Here is a 21,741-nt window from a genome sequence, read left to right as displayed (position 1 = left end):
CCCGGGAAGCATCCGGCAGGTCCCTCTGGCTCCTAGGGGCTGGGTAGCGAAGCTGGGGAGGAACAGAGGCAGCAGCCGCTCCCCCCCCCACCCAATCACATCAAAAGTGGTGCCTTAGGCGCCAACTCTGTGGGTGCTCCAGCCCCGGAGCACCCACGGGGAAAATTTGGTGGGAGCGGTTCCGCTGTGCGCACACACCCCGCCCCGGGTTACCTGCTGTGGTGCGGGCGGCCCTCCTCATGCCCCCCCACCCCAGCTCACCTCCGCTCCGCCTCCCTGGGCCTGAGCGCAAAGCTGCCGTTTGCTTCTCAGCCCTCCCAGGCTTCCCGCGCAAACAGCTGATTTGCGGGAAGCCGGGGGGAGGGAGAAGCAGAGCGGGGCAGAGCGTAACTCAGAGATGGAAGCGGAGTGGAGGTGAGCTGAGGCCCGGTGTGGCACGGGGCGGGGAGCTGCCAGTGTGTGCTCTGCACCCACCAAATTTTCCCCGTGGGTGCTCCAGCCCCAGAGCACCCACAGAGTCGGCACCTAAATGGCCGGTTGTTAAATTTAGAAGCCCTTTTAGAACCGGTTGTCCCTCGTGGACAACCCTCGTGGGACAACCGGTTCTAAAAGGGCTTCTAAATTTAACAACTGGTTCCAGAGAACCGGTGCGAACTGGCTCCAGCTCACCACTGAGTATATTCCCATGTGTTTTATGCCCCTAGAAAAATGTACTTGGGAGAGTGTACAGAGGGCTGCTATTTGCTAGGAGGAGGACCCGCAAGCCACAGATTCTAAGGCCAGAAGGGACTATTGTGATCATCTAGTCTGACCTCGTCGTGTATAACACAGGCCATAGAACTTCCCCAAAATAATTTCTAGAGCAGATTTTTTTACAAAAACATCCCGTCCTGATTTTAAAAGTCAGTAATGAAGAATCCACTACGACCCTTGGTAAATTGTTCCAATGGTTAATTACTCTCACCATTTCCAGTCTGAATTTGTTTAGCTTCAAATTCCAGCCATTGACTGGATTGAAGAGCCCTTTGTAAAATATTTGTTCCCCATGTAGGTACTTATAGACTATAATCAAGTCACCCCTTCAACTTCTCTTTGCTGTTCAAAATAGATTGAGTTTCTTGAGTCTATCACAGGGGTGGGCAAACTTTTTGGCCTAAGGGCCACATCTGGGTATGGAAATTGTATGGGGGGGCCATGAATACTCATGAAACTGGGGGTTGGGGTGCGGGTGTGTGTGTGTGAGGGCTCCGGCTGGGGGTGTGGGCTCTGGGGTTGGGATGAGGGATTGGGGTGCAGGAGGGGGTCAAGGATGTAAGCTCTGGGTGGCGCTTACCTCAAGCAGCTCCCGGAAGCAGCAGCATGTCCCCCTTCCATCTCCTACATGGAAGTGCAGCCAGGCGGCTCTGCAAGCTGCCCCATCCGGAGGCGCCACCTCTGCAGCTTCCATTGGTCATGGTTCCCGGCCAATGAGAGCTGCAGGGGCGGCACTTGGGGCAGGGGCAGCGTGTGGAGCCCCCTAGCTGCCCCTTCATGTAGGAGCTGGAGGGGGGACATGCTGCTGCTTCCGGGAGCTGCATGGACCCACGGCACAAGCGGAGCAGGGCAAGCCTCTAAGCCCACTTCCTGACTGGAGCACTGCAGCAGGGAAAGCCCCATACCCTGCTCCCTGGTGGGAGCTCGAGGACCAGATTAAAACATCTGAAGGGCCGGATGCGGCCCCCAGGCCATAGTTTGCCCACCCTGGTCTATCACTATAAAGCATGTTTTCTAATCTTTCATCATTCTCATGGCTCATCTCTGAACCTTTTCCAATTTATCAACATCCATCTTAAATTGTGGGCAACAGATCTGGACACAGTATTCCATTAGCAGTCACACCAGTGCCAAATACATAGATAAAATAATGTCTCTGCTCCTACGCAAGAATCCCATTTATTCATTCCAGGATGGCATTCGCCCTTTTGGTCACAACATCATACTAAGAGCTCATGTTCAGCTGATTATCCACCATCACCCCAATATCTATTTCAAAGCCACTGCTTCCCAGGATAGAGTCCCCCATCCTGCAAGTCTGACCTACATTCCTTGTTCCCATATGTATACATTTACATTTAGCTATATTAAAAGGCATATTCTTTGACTGCACCCACTTTACCAACCAATCTAGACCACTTTGAATCAGTGACCTGTCCTATCATTATTTACTACTCCCCCAATTTTTGTGTCATCTACAAACTTTACCAGTGGTGATTTTATGTTTTCTTCCGGGTCACTGATAAAGATGTTAAATAGCATAGGGCCAAGAACTGCTCCCTGCAGTATGCCATTGGAAATAGACATGCTCAATGACGTTCCCCGATTTACAGTTATATTTTGAGACCTATCAGTTAGCTCGATTTTTATCCGTTTATTATGTGCCATGTTAATTTTATACCATTCTAGTTTTTTAATCAAAATATCACGTGGTACCAAGTCAAACACCTTAGAGAAGTCTATTACATCAACACTATTATCTTTATCAATCATCAAAAAAGATATCAAGTTCGTTTGACAGAATCTATTTTCCCTAAACCCATGCTGATTTTGCATTAATTACATTACTCTCCTTTAATTCCTTATTAATCAAGTACAGTATCAGTCATTCCATTATCTTGCCTGGAATCCATGTCAGGATGACAGGCCTATAATTACCCAGGTCATCCTATTTTAAAAATTGGTGTAATACCAACTTTCTTCCAGTCTTCTGGAACTTCCCCAGTGCTCCAAGACTTATTGAGAATCAACATTAATGATCAGCATGCTCCTCAGCCAGCTCTTTTAAATATCTTGGATGCAAGTCATCTGGACTGCTGTTAATAAAAAATGTCCAACTGTAGTAACTTCTGTTTAACATATTCTTGACTAGAGATACTAGTGATACTAGTGATACTAACAGGTTTCAGAGTAGCAGCCGTGTTAGTCTGTATTCGCAAAAAGAAAAGGAGGACTTGTGGCACCTTAGAGACTAACCAATTTATTAGAGCATAAGCTTTCGTGAGCTACAGCTCACTTCGCTGTAGCTCACGAAAGCTTATGCTCTAATAAATTGGTTAGTCTCTAAGGTGCCACAAGTCCTCCTTTTCTTTTTAGTGATACTAAGATACTCTTTATCTAGTAGGACCAGGTCTAATATAGAATTCCCCCGTGTTGGCTGCCACACTTTTTGAGTTAGGAAATAACACTGTATGTTGGGGACATTCATACATTGGGTGTGAATCAAGACCTTAGAATCATTTCCTGTAATTGTTGTACTCTATGTAGTTTTGTATTTAATGAGACTGATGCATCAGTCACTGGATGTGACTGAGGCATTTTGTGTACTTCCATCAGCTGCATTATTAGTCCCATTTTATGTAGTTGTTACAATCATTTACATGTAACAAAAACACTTTGGAAAATATCAAACATTACACACTATTGTCCCATAATCAGGCCCTTAAAAAGTGACTTTTCTTCCAAGGGTACTTTAGTTTTATTGGATGAAAACCCCATAAGGCAGATCCTCAGCCGGTGTAAAATTGTCATTTCTCCATTGGACAGTTGAGGATCTGATCCCTATATCTATTCACCTTGCACTTGATTTTCATCACATTTTGGCCACCCTTGCTAATTACTGAAGATGTTCATGTCCAAAGAAGGTCTTGCTTTGTTCCAGTCCCTTTCTTCTCCCTAATTTATCCTCAGCAGTTAAAACAGATCAAAATCAGAGAAGGAGCTCACCATTGTTGCTATCTGTCATCACGGGGCTTATGTCATGTTGAGAGGCTGCATTGCACTTTGCATAGGTGCCAACTTCCCCTCTCTGCTGTAGGTGCTCAACTCCCCCCCCCCAGCGCCACCCCCACTCCACCCCTTCTATGAGGCCCGACCCCAGCCCCACCTCTTCCCGCCCCTTCCCCATCCCCATTCCAACCCCTTCCCAAAGTCTCTGCCCCCTCCCTGCCCCTATTCTAACCCCTTCCCCAAATCCCCGCCCTGGTCCCTCCTCTTCCCCGCCTCCTCTCCTGAGAGCACCACGTTTCCACTCCTCCCCACCCCCGGAGCATGCTAACGCTGACAAACAGCTGTTTGGCGGTGGTCGGGAGGGAAACGCTGGGAGGCAGGCGGAGGAGCGGAGACGCAGCACGCTTGAGGAGGTGGTGGGGGGAGCTTGGCTGCCAGTGAGTGCTCCAGCCCTGGAGCACTCACAGAGTCGGCACCGATGGCACTTTGTATGAATGGGAACAAGAGAAGAAAAGTCTTCGAAAGGAGTTCATGTTCCCAAGCAGGCCCACAGCCAGGCAAGGAGAAGGATATGAGCGTGTGTTCTGTGTATGGATTGTGCAAGTGTACATCCTTGTAGCTCCTCAGCTGCATTTATTTAAATGCTGTCATTGGCCTGAACAGACAATCTGCACTGGCATCAAAATAAAATAAGAAGGAAGAAGAGTAAAAAAATCTTTGCTCAGAAAACATTGTCTACAATGTAGGGTATTCACTGAGTATTTCAAAAAGAAATAAAGGTAGGCAAGTGTGACCTACTGGATAAGCATTGGAGAAGGCTACAGGAGACCTGGATTCTATTTCAGATCTACAAGTGAAATGTTGGGCAAGTCACTGCTCTTTTCTGTACCTCAGTTTCCCAATCTGTAAAATGGGGATAATGTAAAGCGCTTTGAGATCTACTGATGAAAAGTATTGCATAAGAGCTAGGTGGCATTATTATTTTCTATTCTTCCACTGCCTTCCCCCTTGAGGTGAAAGACAGACAGCTCCATCTTCCCTTCTTTCCTTGATCACAGGAGAGGAGGAAGTGTGAAGCAGAGATTCCTGCAGAAGATAATGCAGTTAGAGGACTGCTTGCTGACGTTTTTTATAATTAAAATATTCTTGATGAAAAAATGGCTTTTCAACCAAACTGAAAATGTTCAATGAATTTTCATTTTGGTTGAAATTTTTCTTTTTTTTTTTTCATGAAAAGCCATACACTGAAAATTCTTCATTAAAAACTCTGAGTTTCTATAAAAAAATTCAAAAAAATTACCAAAATTGAATATTTTAAAACCAAAGCCATTTTTCAAAAGTCATTTTTTGTTGAAAATTCAGAAAAAAATTAGTGGAAAATTGTAAACAATACTTTATTTTCAAAATCTCCTATGAAAAATAATTGGCATTTTTTTGACCAGCTCTGCTCCAGGCTGGGACAGTAGTTCTTCTTCCAACAGGTGCTTCGCCTGTCCACATACCACCAGGAGAGCTGGAACCTCCCATAATTCCTCAGTCGGATGCCAGCTACTCCTGCTGTACCCTGTTCACTAAACAAAGAGAAGAAGGGAGTTGTTTGGGAACAGGGCTTCAAAAAGCCAGGGAAGTCCCCAATCCTCTAATCCCTGCTTTTCCTGCACTGAAATCATGAGGTTGTATGTTAGACATGACCACTCCTTTCCCTGACACTAGATTGTGTGTCCCAGAGAAATCTCCTTCTATTCCTTAGGAAGGGAAAAACTATTTTCCTGATTTAGAGTGGTCTTAAAATACTTCTCCCATTTGGAACAAGTTCACCAATTCCATTGTTATTCCTCATTTTAAATATGAGGAATATTTTTCTTACTAGTATAATCTTTCCAAATGCAATGAACCTTTCAAGTGTGTTTACCGTATTTGCAATTGCAATTTTAATTAATCTCTGGGAATTTTAGCTGTACACCATATTTCTACTTGCAATATGGGTCTATCCCATTCCTTGGCTACTATTTTGTCCAACAAAAGATATTTGCTGATTTTGAAAACATATTTGTGTATTTGTTTTCATATTTCTATGCATCTGTAGGGAGCTCTTCATCACAATGCCAAATATATAATAGTAACACATCAAATATATATTAACATATCAAATAGGAATGATGAATAAGCCATTTTGTGCATCTTTACTTTATTTATCTATATAGGGCCATATTTTTAAAAACAGCCTTAGTTTTTGTGCCTGCAATTAATCACAGGCACAGTTTGGGTCACTTAGACATCTATATACTTGGCTGTGTCTGCAAATACTTTTTTGAGTGCCAGACTGTGCCCACAAACTGCAGGAGTAAAAATTAAGAGCCAATTAAGGCTGGGCTGAAGAGCTGGCCCCATCTGATGTATGCACGTTTGTGTCCCCTTTTTTAGTTATGAAATTAAAATCAGATTAAATGTTATGGGATTGTTCCCTTTGCCTGGGCAGGAACCAAATTCAACTCTTCATGCAGCCCCAATGAAGTCAACGCAGCTGCACGGGGGTCAGTCCTCGGAAGAATTTATGTCAGACAGAGGGTGCCCAACATTTTCATGTGCTAGATAGAAGTTGAACTATTCTGACATCTGTCGTGTAATAAATAATGTTTTCACACAGGCAAAAACTATTTTGAGCTTTAAAAAAAATTGCAAAAGGAAGCCTGACACTTTTAAACCAATCTGTCTTTCCCGACTGGAAGACTTACGTGACCACAAAACTAAACATAAATCATTTAGACCTGAATAACAAAGCAGTGGTGTCAGCCTAAGTGAAACTAATTTGATTTATTCCGTGGAAGGCTAAGCAGATGACTTCTGCTCAGTTTACACAAATAAAGGTAGTGCTCCATTGCAGGTTTTGCTCCTCTGCATGATGGATATCAAGTCGGATGTGGCTAAGTGGTAAGAAAAACACTTTGGAAAGTGTTTATTTTTGTTTGCTGCTTTGTAACTGAATAACAAAGATCAAAAAGATGTTTGTATCTGTTGAACTTGTGTCCGTTCTGTCAAAATCTTTAACTGGGATTTAAAAAAAATGCTTTCGTGAATTTTGTGCTGATAAAAGGTGCAGAAAAGAATGAATGCACAGTACAGTAGCAATGCAGGCTCCTCCAGACTGCCAACAGGAGTGCCAGATGCAGCAGTGGTTTTGTGACGTGAACATGATGGCCAAAATTTTCAAAACTGAGTGCCTGAAGTTAGGCTCCCAAGTCCATATTTAGGTCCTTAAATAAGTGGTCTGATTTTCAGAAGTGCTGAGCACTAAGAATCTAAAGTTCAATAGAAGCTGTCGGATGCTAAGGACTGAAAAATAGGGGGTACTTATTTAGGGGGACCTAAAGATGGACATAAGAACCTAACTTTAGGCATCTATTTATTTTAAATCTTGGGGTGGGATCTTCAGAAACACCTAAATGACTTAGGGACTGATGTTCCTAAGTCACTTTTAGGTGCTTGATAAAATCCCCTCCTTGACCTTTGCCATAAAGAATTGAAATGAGAGCAACCCATGTTCAGCATATTGAACAAGCAAACTCAGATGGAAGCAATTGTTATTCACTACCAGCCTGAATCACATTCACACCAATGACTTAATGTTGAAAAAAGAAAAGGAGTACTTGTGGCACCTTAGAGACTAACAAATTTATTTGAGCATAAACTTTCGTGAGCTTATTCGTGAGTCACAGCTGCTACTCTGAAACCTTTCATCAATGTTGAAAGGTTCCATAATAAATTACCAGTTCCCCAAGCCATTCAGTTCCCACCACTTGTTATTTGTAAGCATGGTGATAGATTCTGAAGTACCCCCTATTTTCTACAAAGTGGTTGGTAAGTGAATAGGATGGAACTAATCTGCATAGGGTAGTTCTCCTGAATTAGGAGGAGGCGCTCCCAGAGTGGCATGGATGTAGATTCCAGGGGATGTCCTTTTGGAGCAGCCAAAGGAGCTGGGGCAGGTGTGAAGCAAGAGGTTCTGTAGCTATGGAAAATCTACTCTCCACCTCACTTCAGGGGAACCACATATGAGGCTGTCGGCACTGGGCTCAAGTAACCTCCAAAGAACAGCCCTTAGTCATTCCACAACCTAGAGGTAAGAATTCTTCCCACCTGCCTTCCTTTGCATCTGCGCATGAAATGAAAAACAAGCAGAGAAAACAGCTTCTTGGGATTATTCTTAATGATTTATATTTTCCTCCCTGACAGTAAAATTAATACCATTGTAACCCCTCACCACACCAAACTATGTGGGTGTGATCCAAAGCCCATGAAAGTCAATGGCAAGATAATGATTTCAGTGGACTTTTGATTGGGCCCCATATCACTAGAATCATAAATATTGTTTTACATTCTTATTCTGAGGGAGCTGTTTTGCCAGAAACATCTGCTGAGGCTGCCTTTATTTGTGACCTGCTATCTTTAGGCTGACAGTGTGTGGTTTTCTGCTGTTTTCTGAGAACACTACCCAGAATGTTAGTTTTGTTTTTACTAATTATCTTAGGTGATCACATAATGCTTTTCTTGGTTAGCAATTGGCATTTTGTCAATGACAGGAGATAAAGTCTTTGTAGAGAAGCATACGTGATCGTTTAATCAGATAAAGGAAAAGGAGTACTTGTGGCACCTTAGAGACTAACACATTTATTTGAGCATAAGCTTTCGTGAGCTACAGTTCACTTCATCGGATGCTGCACGAAAGCTTATGCTCAAATAAATTTGTTAGTCTCTAAGGTGCCACAAGTCCTCCTTTTCTTTTTGCGGATACAGACTAACACGGCTGCTCCTCTGAAACCTTTTATCAGATAAGCAGCAGATGTGGAAAGATGGCATCGCTTCCTAAGTGGGGAGGCAGAGAAAATTACCATCCTGACTTTTTGTGCATTTTGTTCTCCTTGACCTAATTTTTCTACTATTCTCTGCTTTTGAAATCCTTAGATGTAGGCATAGAAGCTTGTCACATGAACTGAGTCTAAATGGACCTGTGGCATAATTAATATTGTAATTAGAAAACTAGTTAAAAGAACCTTTTCCCAGGTAACATATATTGTGTGTTGCTAACTAGCTATGCATTTCTAATTTGCCCTTTGTCATATTATCTAGGCTCTAATGTAGATAGCATCGTATCTTCCACATGTATTTACATTTTGTAGGAATATATTATAGTTCAAAATATATGAAAGCCCTTAAGTACTTTGTGGATTGGGACCAGAACACTTATCACCTAGAAAGACTGACCATTGTGTGAGTAAACCAAAACACGTGAGTCGTTTTTTATGTTGGGGGAAAAAAATATTTTCCACAAAATTCACTCAATGGATTGTTCTCCCTTTCCTGTTAAAGGAGGGACAGAGACCAAGCATGTAAAGTTTCAACGTAAAAGGATAATTTTTCAGAAAGTCTGAGCAACTGAAAACGGGTCCTTGCTGGAAGTGGGTTTGCAACTTAAAGTACAGTGTTTGCTAGCAGATGGATTTGGGTGGTGTCTTGATGTGTGAAACCAACTCAAACCACAAGTTACATTTAACTATATTTTCTCATCTCTTCCGTGTTTCCAAGCTTGTAATGCAAAGAAAAAAATGGTCATACATTATTTGGCAGAAACTGGACTGTTTGTAGTTTATAACAATATTTGTTTCTAAAAGTAATGTTAGTAAATGATGGTAAGATGAACTGTTGTTTTTTAGCAATACAAAAAAAAAGATCTAACACAATATTTGATATTTTTCTTTGATCAATCATTGTGCCAACTTTGTTGGTGGATGCAGGGGTGGAAAGAGCTAATTCATAAAAACACAAAGTAATAAATGATGCTCTCAATTATACTACTATAAATGTGGACTAAATCCTTTGGCTTCATGGTACTACCTCAGATTTACACCAGTGTTATAGAGCAGAACTTGCCCTCAAAAAAAGTGATGAAGTATACTCCTTTGTACTGTACATATGCTTAACACTGTTTTATGAAGGTGCCTTCTTAATTGCATCCCCAATATTTACAATATTCCTCATCTGACATGAAAAAGTGTGATTCTATGCCCTTGTCATTTTCCTCTTAGATCAAGTAACATCATGGCTCCCCAATGTTCCTTCTTCCCTCCCAACTTTCACTGTTTTTTTTCTCTTTTATTCATCTCCCTGTTATCTTGGCAAGTCCAATGGCTGACATTCCCTTGATATGTTCTTTCTGAGTAGCTTGCCTTGTAGTACATTGACTGTTGATTGTCATTTCACAGGTTTCATTTATCAGCTATTTGTTTGAAAGGAATTAACCAATAATCCATATTTGTTACAAAGTAATAAAATAAGTGCAGATTTTATCAGGTTTATTATTGTATCAGGTATTTCTCATAAAGTGCAATTTAGTTAGGAACTTTTCTCATCAAAGCAGGAAATGTCTTTGACTTTTTCATGCTTAGTTAAAACTTTTTAAAATGCTCTTGACAATTCTTGGAAACTTTTTATCGGAGGGGGAACAAATTTGTTTAGAACCAATTCTTTTTCTTTTTTTTCTTTTCAGGCATTATCTATTTTTTTTTCTTTTTATTACAGGGGTCATTTGCATTGATAAAGTTCATTTGGATCTGCTGGTTATTCTCCATCTGAAGTCACAGTCTTCTATTTGTGACTTCACAATTAGTTGTGGTGGAGTTGATGACTGAGACACAGCAGAAATACAAGCACATGAATGTTAAGAAACTAAATTCCAAACTTGTGAGAGAGTGGGGATTTCCTTAAATCCCAGTGCATTCTGGGGCATGAGTTCAAGAGCCAGCCAAGGGTTTTAAGACCAACCAAGTAGTATTAATAGCAGAGGAAGCACAAGCCCTTTCCACTTACACTGTTGCAGAAAGGGGTAAAGTCAAGCAGAACACCAATTCTTCAGAAGATGCTTGATAATGAAGATTTGGACTCAGCAGGCCTACTTTGCTGGCTCACTGAATAAATAGAATGGGTGAGACAGACCAATCAGATATCCAAGAGCCAAGAGTAAGCCTGCTAACCACTGCCTGAAGACCCTAAAGAGGAAAGGCTGATAGGAGCAATTGAATCTGCTCCACCAGAAGACAAGTGACCAGAGGGAGGGAAGGAAAATCTGAATGAGTCATCAGTTTTCTAACAAATACAATCTTGTCAAATGAACTTTAGCTTTGAGTATTCAGATTCCCATAAACCCTAAAGTTAAATTGGAGGTCATGAAACCAGGCAACTCGTACAATATAAGATTGTCCAAAACTTACTATGAACCAATACATCTGGTGTTCACACAGCCCAATAACTAACACACCCTTAATTGCAAGAATAGCCATTCCAAGCTGTAACTGGATCCCCAGGGTACAGCCTGGAACTGGGGTACCACTGTGCCCTCTTAACTCTGCAGCCTGGGCTCTCTCTCTCAATGCTTTGCTAATGACAAGCAACAAACCCCTCCGGGTGCTATTATCATTCCGTACAACAGCATGTGGAGACCCACACCCAGCTAGATTGAATGAGCCACTCATGAATCACACAGAGAAAGACACTAGTCAGTTCCACCCAACTCCACACCCTTGTACCCCAAGAGCTGTACCATCTTGCCCTGGTCAGAAGCCTGATCAGTGTAAGTTCATTACCCAGTCTGCCCCTCCCTCGATGTGGAGAGGATACACACTAGCCTTTGTGACCTGAGCTAAGATTTCCCAAGCACTTCAACCAAAACACACTGTTTTAAGTAAAATATAAAACAGATTTATTAACTATAAAAAGATAGATTTTAAGTTATTAGAAGTGGGAGGCACAAAAGGTCAGAGATGGTTACCCAAGAAAATAAAAGGTAATCACGCAGTCTAAATCTTAAACCATATTAGACTAGGCAGTATTTGAATCAAGCAGTTTTCTCACCCCATTGGATGTTGCAGGTCGGTTATAGTCCTTAATACACAGGCTTCTCCTTTAAGCCTAAGACCAGTCTCCTCAGTTCAAGTTTTTCTCTTCCCAGTGTTCTTGTTGTTCCAGAGTAGGTGGGGGGCGGAGAAAGGTCAAAGCATGATACCACTGTCCCGATATTATATCCTCAGTCCACGTGCCTGGAAAACACTAGCCCAGACATGTCCCGGTGGGCTTTGCTGAGTCACAGAGTTGAGCAATCCCTCATTGTGTGATGCTTGTGCAGCCCTCTTACCATATTCTAAACCCCTTGTTTACAACTCCCCTGCTGATTAATGGTCGCTTAACACCCTACTCCACCTAGCAGCAGAGACTCTCAAACTTACAACATATTTCGGTAACAACCATACAGCAAAATCTCATAACTTCATACACAATAATGATATACATATTTGGATAGAACAATGGGTTTCAGCAGATCATGACCTTTCACATGATATCTTACATGGCATATTTTGTATGAAATATATCATAATTATATGACAGGAGTGAGTATGGGGATTCCAGGGTGCTGTTTTGAGATACAGCGTGTCACACAAGCACATTGCTATTCTTAGCTCTTATGAAACTACAATGTATTATTACTACATTACTACATTATTACTACGTAATCCATAATGATAACCATACATTATTATTTATTTACTCATTGTGTATCATAAAATATTACAGTAGACCCACAGACTTTCATACCAATGGTAACACTTATCACTTTCTATTTATTGTTCAATCGCTTTCCTGTGAGTAAGGAGAAAATGACTCACTCTTAGATTCACCAAGCGGGCTAAAGTAAAGAAATGGTTGCAACCAGGCTTAGCACAAGTAAAATATATAACTAATACCACATTAGAAAACATCTCCGACAATAATGACCATTTTGTAATGTCTTGGCATGATCACACGGAATCACAGAGTAGTGGTCATGTGGTTTTCTTTATTTTCCATTTGTACTCATTGAGTTCTTATTCTGATCAACTTTTTTTCCCCTTTTTCTTTTACTTTATTAGAAGCAGAAGGCAATACCCCTGGCTCCTGTACCACTGGTAAGCCTGGTTCATTTGTCCTTTACATTACTTTTTCGATATTTGAATGTTTCTTGCCTATATGAAGACATGCAGAGGGACATCAAAAGTTTAAATGCATGCAACCAATGAATGAAAATTAGCAAAATTCTGTTCTCATTTACACCAGTTTAAATCTGAAATTGACTCAAGGTGCCTTATACACCTACAGCCCTATTGACAGCAGACTAGTGGCAAAATAGGGAATAAAACTCTCCTAAGTCCCATTTTAGTGCTCTATCTACCAGGCTATACTGCCTCAAGGTTTGGGAATTGTTTTTAATATAGCATGTTCTTAAGTGCTTTGCCAGATCATGGCTTTATTTAGGATCCTATATAGGTACCTAACTGTAGGCACCCAAACTTGAAAAAAAAATGCATTCACTTTTTTTTATTTTAACTATTTAAAACTTTAATTGTAGAACCTCAGGGCTGGGGAGGGTACCAGGAGCTTTTTTCCCTCCCTCTCTCTTGTGTCCCTGACCCACCACAATCTCTGACACTGTGACAAAGGGGGAATCCCAGGAGTCAGTGGTGATGTTTTCAGGAAGTTATAAGTGTTTGCAAACAGTTTGTCAAAACTGTTATGAAAATTTTACTATAGCATTTGCTACCAAGTAATCTCTATAATAATAAGTATTTTTGTCCAACCTTCCCTCAGAGAATTTCAAGGCAATTAATACATTGATTAGCTATTACACAGCATTCATTGGCCAGATTTTGCTCTCCGTTACACTGGCTTTACATCACTATTACTGGTATCAGAAACTGGCCCAATATCCTCAAAGTGGTGTACACTCATTAATTCATCCAGTAGAAATCAGCACTCTAGATATGAGTATATGTTTTTTATTACTCCTTTTAAATTGCAAACCTACTAGACTCAGTACCTTCTTTCAGGGCACAAATAGGAACAAGTCCTCTCAGACCTGCAATATTCCTGGAGCATTTGGAACCCATTATTGCAACCAAATATGGTAATAGTATTTATTTGTCAACCTATTTAACCTATTTAAACCTTGATTACTTTACTAAGAAGAAGGTGGGTACCTACCAGCATTTCCTTCTTGTTCCTTTTGTGGACTCTCAGCTGACATTAAAATTAGCAATAATTTTCATACCAGTGCCCTTCCCTCATCTATTGGCTGTGGTTCATCAATTCTGGGACCCCTGATAAGACAAAAGAAAGTGCTTTACTAAGCTGAAGGTCTACCCTTCAGGCTTGAAAATTCACAGAATTTTTTTAAACATCAAAATCTCAATACATTTTTAAATGCTAGCAGTGAGGATTGTGAAGTTCGTGGTTTCTGCTCTTGCTTTGTCTTTGTATAACTCAAAACCAGCTTTTATATTTTTAAACTGAACATTCCAGTTCATATAAGCTAGTCAGTGGTTTGGGGTATTTTGGAAACAATAACTGAAAGAGGGTGTTGTTTCATTCTGAAAGGCAGTGGTAAATTTTGTTCAACAAACTTTCTATAAAAAGAAAAGGAGTACTTGTGGCACCTTAGAGACTAACCAATTTATTTGAGCATGAGCTTTCATGAGCTACAGTCCACTTCATCGGATGCATAATGTAGCTCACGAAAGCTTATGCTCAAATAAACGGGTTAGTCTCTAAGGTGCCACAAGTACTCCTTTTCTTTTTGCGAATACAGACTAACACGGTTGCTACTCTGAAAACTTCCTATACTGATTTTAGTATATGGCTGGACTATGCACACAACTAAGGAATTCTGACTTGACAGATCAAATATAGCTGAAAATGATGCTTCCACAGGAGCCATTTAGTCAATGATCCATGTGTTAAGTATTCTATAGGGACTTGTTACCGTTGGCCTCATCTAAAGCTAATTGAGATCAATGGGAGTCTTTTTATTGACTTTAGTGGGCTTTAGCTCAGACCACATAGGAGCACAAAATCAGTCAGAAATATGCATTTGAAAATGTCCTTTTCTATGGTTTTAATGATAAACCATAAGGACTGACACAGAGCTTTATGGATAATGAAATAAAGGATACGTATTGTAAAAAAGACCATCTGTACATTTTCATGATAGCGAAGAGGCTCATATTTTGAAGCTGAAAAATCAACGACTATTCTATCAATATTTTTGAGAGTGCAAACTATTCACTCAAAAGACAATATTATACTTTAAAAAAAAGTATATTGGTGTCACTACTGCCAGCTTCCGACTCAGCAGCCACATATGCATATTTTTGGAGGGTGTTTTTCCCCACAAAGTATTAATGTTCTGAATGAATCTATCATGAAACAATGAACAGGTGTCTTAACTTTTACTTTGAGCAAATGAACAGTTCTGATAGTATATAAACTCATCAGACTTTTTTCTTTTCACCCCAGATACTGTTCATCACACAGAACACTCATTCCACTGGATTGTTTGCTCCTGGTAAACACAGAGCAAATTCAATTTAGTAGGGCAATATGTCCTGAACAAACATTTTATTATAAAGAGAAAAATCTGAACATGTTGACTGATTAAATGAAAAACCCAGGATATCCTAGGTGTCTCAGAAAGAAGTTCCTGGGATACCAAGACAGCATATGAAAAAACAGGGCATTTCTGGAAAAAGCAGAATATAGGGTCTTGTTAACAGTAGCTGACATTGGAAAAAATAATATTTCAGTGGTTCTCAACTCTCAAGCACGTCCATGAGATTTTTCTTACAATAAGTGTTTAAAAAACAAAACAGAAGACATTTGCACCCAACGTGTGTCCTGTATACACTATTCATATATTTTCCTCCTGTAACACTACATTTATAGTTAATTAAAATAAACTATTTCCATTCAGCACACCTGTCTCTGACAGACTTAATTTTCAAAACAAAAATATTTTTCTCCACAAAATAAGAACATTAAAATAAACTTAATTTTTGAACAAGTAACTAAACTCATGTCAAGAATGATAACGTTACTGCTTTCCTTGAACTGTGGTTAATAATAATTGGTTAAACCAAGATATTTGTTCAACAGTGGAGGCACTATATTAGCCTACGGTGTGATTTCAGACTAAAACCACTAGGGCAATAAAATTGAAAGGAACAGAAAACAAAGGCCTAGATCCTCAGCTAGCGTAACTGGGGTAGTCCCTAACCTATTTCAATTTACACTGACAGAGGATGTGGCTCAGAGTGTGTTCCTTTAGTCTTTGCTGGTTGTTTACTGAGAGGATTTTTTGTGTGGCTGTGCAAATTCTGAGGCAATGGTACATCACCAGACAAGCCTGCTCATCAGAACTTCAGCCTCACAATTTTCCATTCAAAAACAAGTAGAAAACAAAAATATTACTTCATATTACTGGGAAAGGTTTTATTTTCCATCTTTTCCCATACCCTAGCTCCCAACAGTGGATAACACTCTGGTTTAAAGGAAGGTATAAAACCTCAATAAGAGACAATTATGCTGTTCTCTGCCTGTGGGTGATGTCTTCCCAGCCCCAGACAGTTACTTATGACTTGAAATATGAGTGCTGATATCTCATGCTTGGTTTTAACTAATGCAAATGTGAATAATATTCACATAGTTCATATAAATGGCTAATCTTGTTTTGAATGCTACTAAGCTCTTGGTCTCAATAGTATTTTGTATCAAGGAGTTCCACAGGTTAATTACATATTGTAGAGAAGTTTTTCCTTTTATTGGTGTGATGGGTTCGGTCAGAGAGACCCCCCTTGGGACTGTCACCTGATGTGCTGAGACTGCCTCTGAGCTCATTTTCTCTGATGGCTTGGGGCTCCAGAACCTGTCTTGTTGAGCCAGCATGCTAGTCTGCTGCAACACAGATCCAGGTCTGGTCCACGCCCCCAAAGCTGCAGACTTTAACCAAAAACTGCTCAGTAAGTCACCTTCTCCAGCACCCAGACACCCAACTCCCAATGGTCCAAACCCCAAATAAATCCATTTTACTCTGTATAAAGCTTATACAGGGTAAACTCATAAATTGTCTGCCCTCTATAACACTGATAGAGAGAGATGCACAGCTGTTGCTCCCCCAGGTATTAATCATTCACTCTGGGTGAATTATTAAACAAAAGTGATTTTATTAAGTATAAAAAGTAGGATTTAAGTGGTTTCAAGTAATAACAGACAGAACAAAGTAAGTTACCAAGCAAAATAAAACAAAACATGCAAGTCTAAGCCTAATACATTAAGAAACTGATTACAGGAAAATCTCACCCTCAGAGATGTTCCAATAAGCTTCTTTCACAGTCTAGACTCCTTCCTAGTCTAGGTCCAATCCTTTCCCCTGGTACAGTTCTTGTTAGTTCCAGATCAGGTGGTAACTAGGGGATTTCTCATGACTGGCAACCCCCTTTGTTCTGTTCCACCCCCTTTTATGGCTTTGGCACAAGACGGGAATCTTTTGTCTCTCTGGATCCCCACCCCTCTTCTAAATGGAAAAGAACCAGATTTAAGATGGATTCCAGTACTAGGTGATATGGTTACATGTCCTGTGATACCCCAAGCCTCCATTCTTTCCGGCCTGACACACATGAACACAGGAAGGCTTACAAGTAAACAGAGCCATTTACAGCCAATTGTCCTGGTTAATGGGAGCCATCAAGATTCTAAACCATGATTAATGGCACATACTTTGCATAATTACAATAGGACTTCAGAGTAATACTTCATATTTCTAGCTTCAGATACAAGAATGGTCTATTCATACAAATAGGATGAACACACTCAGTAGATACCTTACAAGAGAACTTTTGCATGAAGCATATTCCAGTTATATCATATTCACACTTATAAACATATTTCCATAAAACATATGGAGTGCAACATCACAATTGGATTTAAATTTGTTGTCTCTAATTTCATAAGGATTCCCTCTGGTTTTGAATTATGAGTGCTAATTCACTTTCTCTCTAGCACTCGTTATGTTATATGTCTCTATTGTATCTTTTCTTATTGATTCCTCTTTATACTAAATGTTCATCTTTTTAATCTCTCCTCATATGGAAGTATGTCTGTGCCTCTGATCACTTTTATTGCCCATCTCTGGGTATTTTCTCTTTCTACTATATCCTATTTGAAATGGGCTGATCCAATCTGAACAAAATACTCAAGGTGAGGCTATTTATTTTTTGTAATAGCTTCACGTGAGGGAGTTTATCAAGTCTTTTTAGACCATATCCTACTCCTCCAAAAGAGAGTGGGAAACCTACTGAAACACAAGGACAGATGGATAGTACTGGGAAAAGATAAGTGGCTTGACCAAAACAGTAGAGCTCAATGCAACATATAAAGCTCAGCTATGTCTTTAAGAGCCTGATCTGCTCTGTGGTGTTTGAGGAAGCAGAAGGAGAGCTATGGCGCCTGAAGGCATTATGCCTTTAAATGACATAACACTTTTAGAAAGCTAGAGAAGCTAGGGAATGAGTAGTCTTTGCTTTACCTAATCAAGCATGGTAGCCAGTTCTGCTCTCAGTGCAACTTTCCAGTAAGTAAGGAGGCAAAGCCACGCCCCATTTCCTTCACCTGCCCACCCAAGAATACCCTGTTAGCAGTGCTAACCAGCAATTCCATATCTTTGCCATGCCCATAGCTGAGAGCAAAATTATTTCCATGTAGTGAGGTGGTAGAGAAGGCTCACTATCACTCAACCCCAACCACCCCAAGGAGAGTTAGCAGCATTGTTAGCCCAATTGTATGGATGGACGAAATTGAGGCACAGTATCTCAGAACAAGGTCGCAAACCCAAGGGCATAAAACAAGTGGCATTCTCCTGACTCTGAGCCCCATGCTGTACCCAGTACAACACAACTATCCCTGTATATGTATCAACTATCTAGAGGGCTGTAATTTGGAATCATAATTTTGAACTGAATTGGCATTTTCTAAATTTATTATTTAAAGTTTAAAATGTATTAAGTTCAACGATTGCTCAGATTGCGCGGTTTTGGGCAATCACACATCTTAAATGAGAAACACATGGCTTAACTAGCACATAATAATTAACTTTTATTTTAACATCTTAACTGGTAATCTTATAAGATCCTAAGCATCAATATAGACAGGTGTTTCCCTACTCAGAAATTAGTTTTAGGATAAAAGGTTTAGTTTTCATTTAATTTTCATTTAATTTTTTGATTCTTTATTTCTTAAGATCTAATACCTTGTGTGAGTTCACTGTCTTAACCCTGGTCTACACTAGGACTTTAGGTCGAATTTAGCAGCGTTAAATCGATGTAAACCTGCACCCGTCCACACGATGAAGCCCTTTATTTCAACTTAAAGGGCTCTTAAAATCGATTTCCTTACTCCACCCCTGACAAGTGGATTAGCACTTAAATCGGCCTTGCCGGCTTGAATTTGGGGTACTGTGGACACAATTCGACGGTATTGGCCTCCGGGAGCTATCCCAGAGTGCTCCATTGTGACCGCTCTGGACAGCACTCTCAACTCAGATGCACTGGCCAGGTAGACAGGAAAAGAACCGCGAACTTTTGAATCTCATTTCCTGTTTGGCCAGCGTGGCAAGCTGCAGGTGACCATGCAGAGCTCATCAGCAGAGGTGACCATGCAGAGCTCATCAGCACAGGTGACCATGATGGAGTCCCAGAATCGCAAAAGAGCTCCAGCATGGACCGAACGGGAGGTACGGGATCTGATCGCTGTTTGGGGAGAGGAATCCGTGCTATCAGAACTCCGTTCCAGTTTTCGAAATGCCAAAACCTTTGTCAAAATCTCCCAGGGCATGAAGGACAGAGGCCATAACAGGGACCCGAAGCAGTGCCGCGTGAAACTTAAGGAGCTGAGGCAAGCCTACCAGAAAACCAGAGAGGCGAACGGCCGCTCCAGGTCAGAGCCCCAAACATGCCGCTTCTATGATGAGCTGCATGCCATTTTAGGGGGTTCAGCCACCACTACCCCAGCTGTGTTGTTTGACTCCTTCAATGGAGATGGAGGCAACACGGAAGCAGGTTTTGGGGATGAAGAAGATGAGGAGGAGGAGGTTGTAGATAGCTCACAGCAAGCAAGCGGAGAAACCGGTTTTCCCGACAGCCAGGAACTGTTTCTCACCCTGGACCTGGAGCCAGTACCCCCTGAACCCACCCAAGGCTGCTTCCTGGACCCGGCAGGCGGAGAAGGGACCTCCGGTGAGTGTACCTTTTAAAATACTATACATGGTTTAAAAGCAAGCATGTGAAAGGATTACTTTGCCCTGGCATTCGCGGCTCTCCTGGATGTACTCCCAAAGCCTTTGCAAAAGCTTTCTGGGGAGGGCAGCCTTATTGCGTCCTTCATGGTAGGACACTTTACCACTCCAGGCCAGTGACACGTACTCGGGAATCATTGTACAACAAAGCATTGCAGTGTATGTTTGCTGGCGTTCAAACAACATCCGTTCTTTATCTCTCTGTGTTATCCTCAGGAGAGTGAGATAAAATTCATGGTCACCTGGTTGAAATAGAGTGCTTTTCTTCAGGGGACACTCAGAGGAGCCCGTTCCTGCTGGGCTGTTTGCCTGTGGCTAAACAGAAATGTTCCCCGCTGTTAGCCACGGGGATGGGGGTGGGTTGAGGGGGTAGCCACGTGGTGGGGGGAGGCAAAATGTGACCTTGTAACGAAAGTACATGTGCTATGTATGTAATGTTAACAGCAAGGTTTACCCTGAAAGAGTGTAGCCACTGTTTTATAAAATCTGTCTTTTTAAATACCACTGTCCCTTTTTTTTTCTCCACCAGCTGCATGTGTTTCAATGATCACAGGATTTTCTCCTTCCCAGGGGCTAGTGAAGATTAGAAAGAAAAAAAAATGCACTTGAGATGAAATGTTCTCCGAGCTCATGCTGTCCTCCCGCACTGACAGAGCACAGACGAATGCGTGGAGGCAAATAATGTCAGAGTGCAGGAAAGCACAAAATGACCGGGAGGAGAGGTGGCAGGCTGAAGAGAGGGCTGAAGCTCAAATGTGGCGGCAGCGTGATGAGAGGAGGCAGGATTCAATGCTGAGGCTGCTGCAGGACCAAACCAGTATGCTCCAGTGTATGGTTGAGCTGCAGCAAAGGCAGCTGGAGCACAGACTGCCACTACAGCCCCTGTGTAACCAACTGCCCTCCTCCCCAAGTTCCATAGCCTCCACACCCAGGCGCCCAAGAACGCAGTGCGGGGGCCACCGGCCAACCAGCCACTCCGTCACAGAGGATTGTCCAAAAAGAAGAAGGCTGGCATTCAATAAATTTTAAAGTTGTAAACTTTTAAAGTGCTGTGTGGCATTTTCCTTCCCTCCTCCACCACCCCTCCTGGGCTACCTTGGTAGTCATCCCCCTATTTGTGTGATGAATGAATAAAGAATGCATGAATGTGAAGCAACAATGACTTTATTGCCTCTGCAAGCGGTGATCGAAGGGAGGAGGAGAGGGTGGTTAGCTTACAGGGAAGTAGAGTGAACCAAGGGGAGGGGGGTTTCATCAAGGAGAAACAAACAGAACTTTCACACCGTAGCCTGGCCAGTCATGAAACTGATTTTCAAAGCTTCTCTGATGCGTACCGCGCCCTCCTGTGCTCTTCTAACCACCCTGGTGTCTGGCTGCGCATAACCAGCAGCCAGACGATTTGCCTCAACCTCCCACCCCGCCATAAACATCTCCCCTTTACTCTCACAGATATTGTGGAGCACACAGCAAGCAGTAATAACAGTGGGAATATTGGTTTCGCTGAGGTCTAAGCGAGTCAGTAAACTGCGCCAGCGCGCCTTTAAACGTCCAAATGCACATTCTACCACCATTCTGCACTTGCTCAGCCTGTAGTTGAACAGCTCCTGACTACTGTCCAGGCTGCCTGTGTATGGCTTCATGAGCCATGGCATTAAGGGGTAGGCTGGGTCCCCAAGGATACATATAGGCATTTCAACATCCCCAACAGTTATTTTCTGGTCTGGGAATAAAGTCCCTTCCTGCAGCTTTTGAAACAGACCAGAGTTCCTGAAGAT

At 41.6% G+C, this 21,741-nt stretch overlaps 1 protein-coding gene across 2 annotated transcripts in view; it reads left to right on the top strand.

Annotated features, from left to right (window-relative positions):
* Positions 1-21,071, top strand: part of LOC311515317 (uncharacterized protein) — a 53,986-nt gene extending 32,915 nt beyond the window's left edge. Inside the window, exons 5-8 of one of the 2 annotated variants that reach the window (XM_084618309.1) lie at positions 12,720-12,755; positions 13,674-13,750; positions 19,280-19,907; positions 20,496-21,071. In XM_084618309.1, coding sequence (XP_084474435.1) covers positions 13,748-13,750; positions 19,280-19,907; positions 20,496-20,575 — 711 coding nt within the window. In that variant the 5' untranslated portion in view covers positions 12,720-12,755; positions 13,674-13,747 and the 3' untranslated portion in view covers positions 20,576-21,071. Of the gene's footprint in view, positions 1-12,719; positions 12,756-13,673; positions 13,751-15,138; positions 15,352-19,279; positions 19,908-20,495 lie in introns of those variants that run through there. The other variant, XR_014710101.1, reaches the window with a different exon arrangement.
* Positions 21,072-21,741: the final 670 nt, after the last annotated feature.

The sequence above is a fragment of the Lepidochelys olivacea genome, assembly GCF_965140295.1.
Source record: "Lepidochelys olivacea isolate rLepOli2 genome assembly, chromosome: 2".
Classification (NCBI taxonomy): domain Eukaryota; kingdom Metazoa; phylum Chordata; order Testudines; family Cheloniidae; genus Lepidochelys; species Lepidochelys olivacea.
This window is presented reverse-complemented; position numbering and strand designations above follow the sequence as displayed.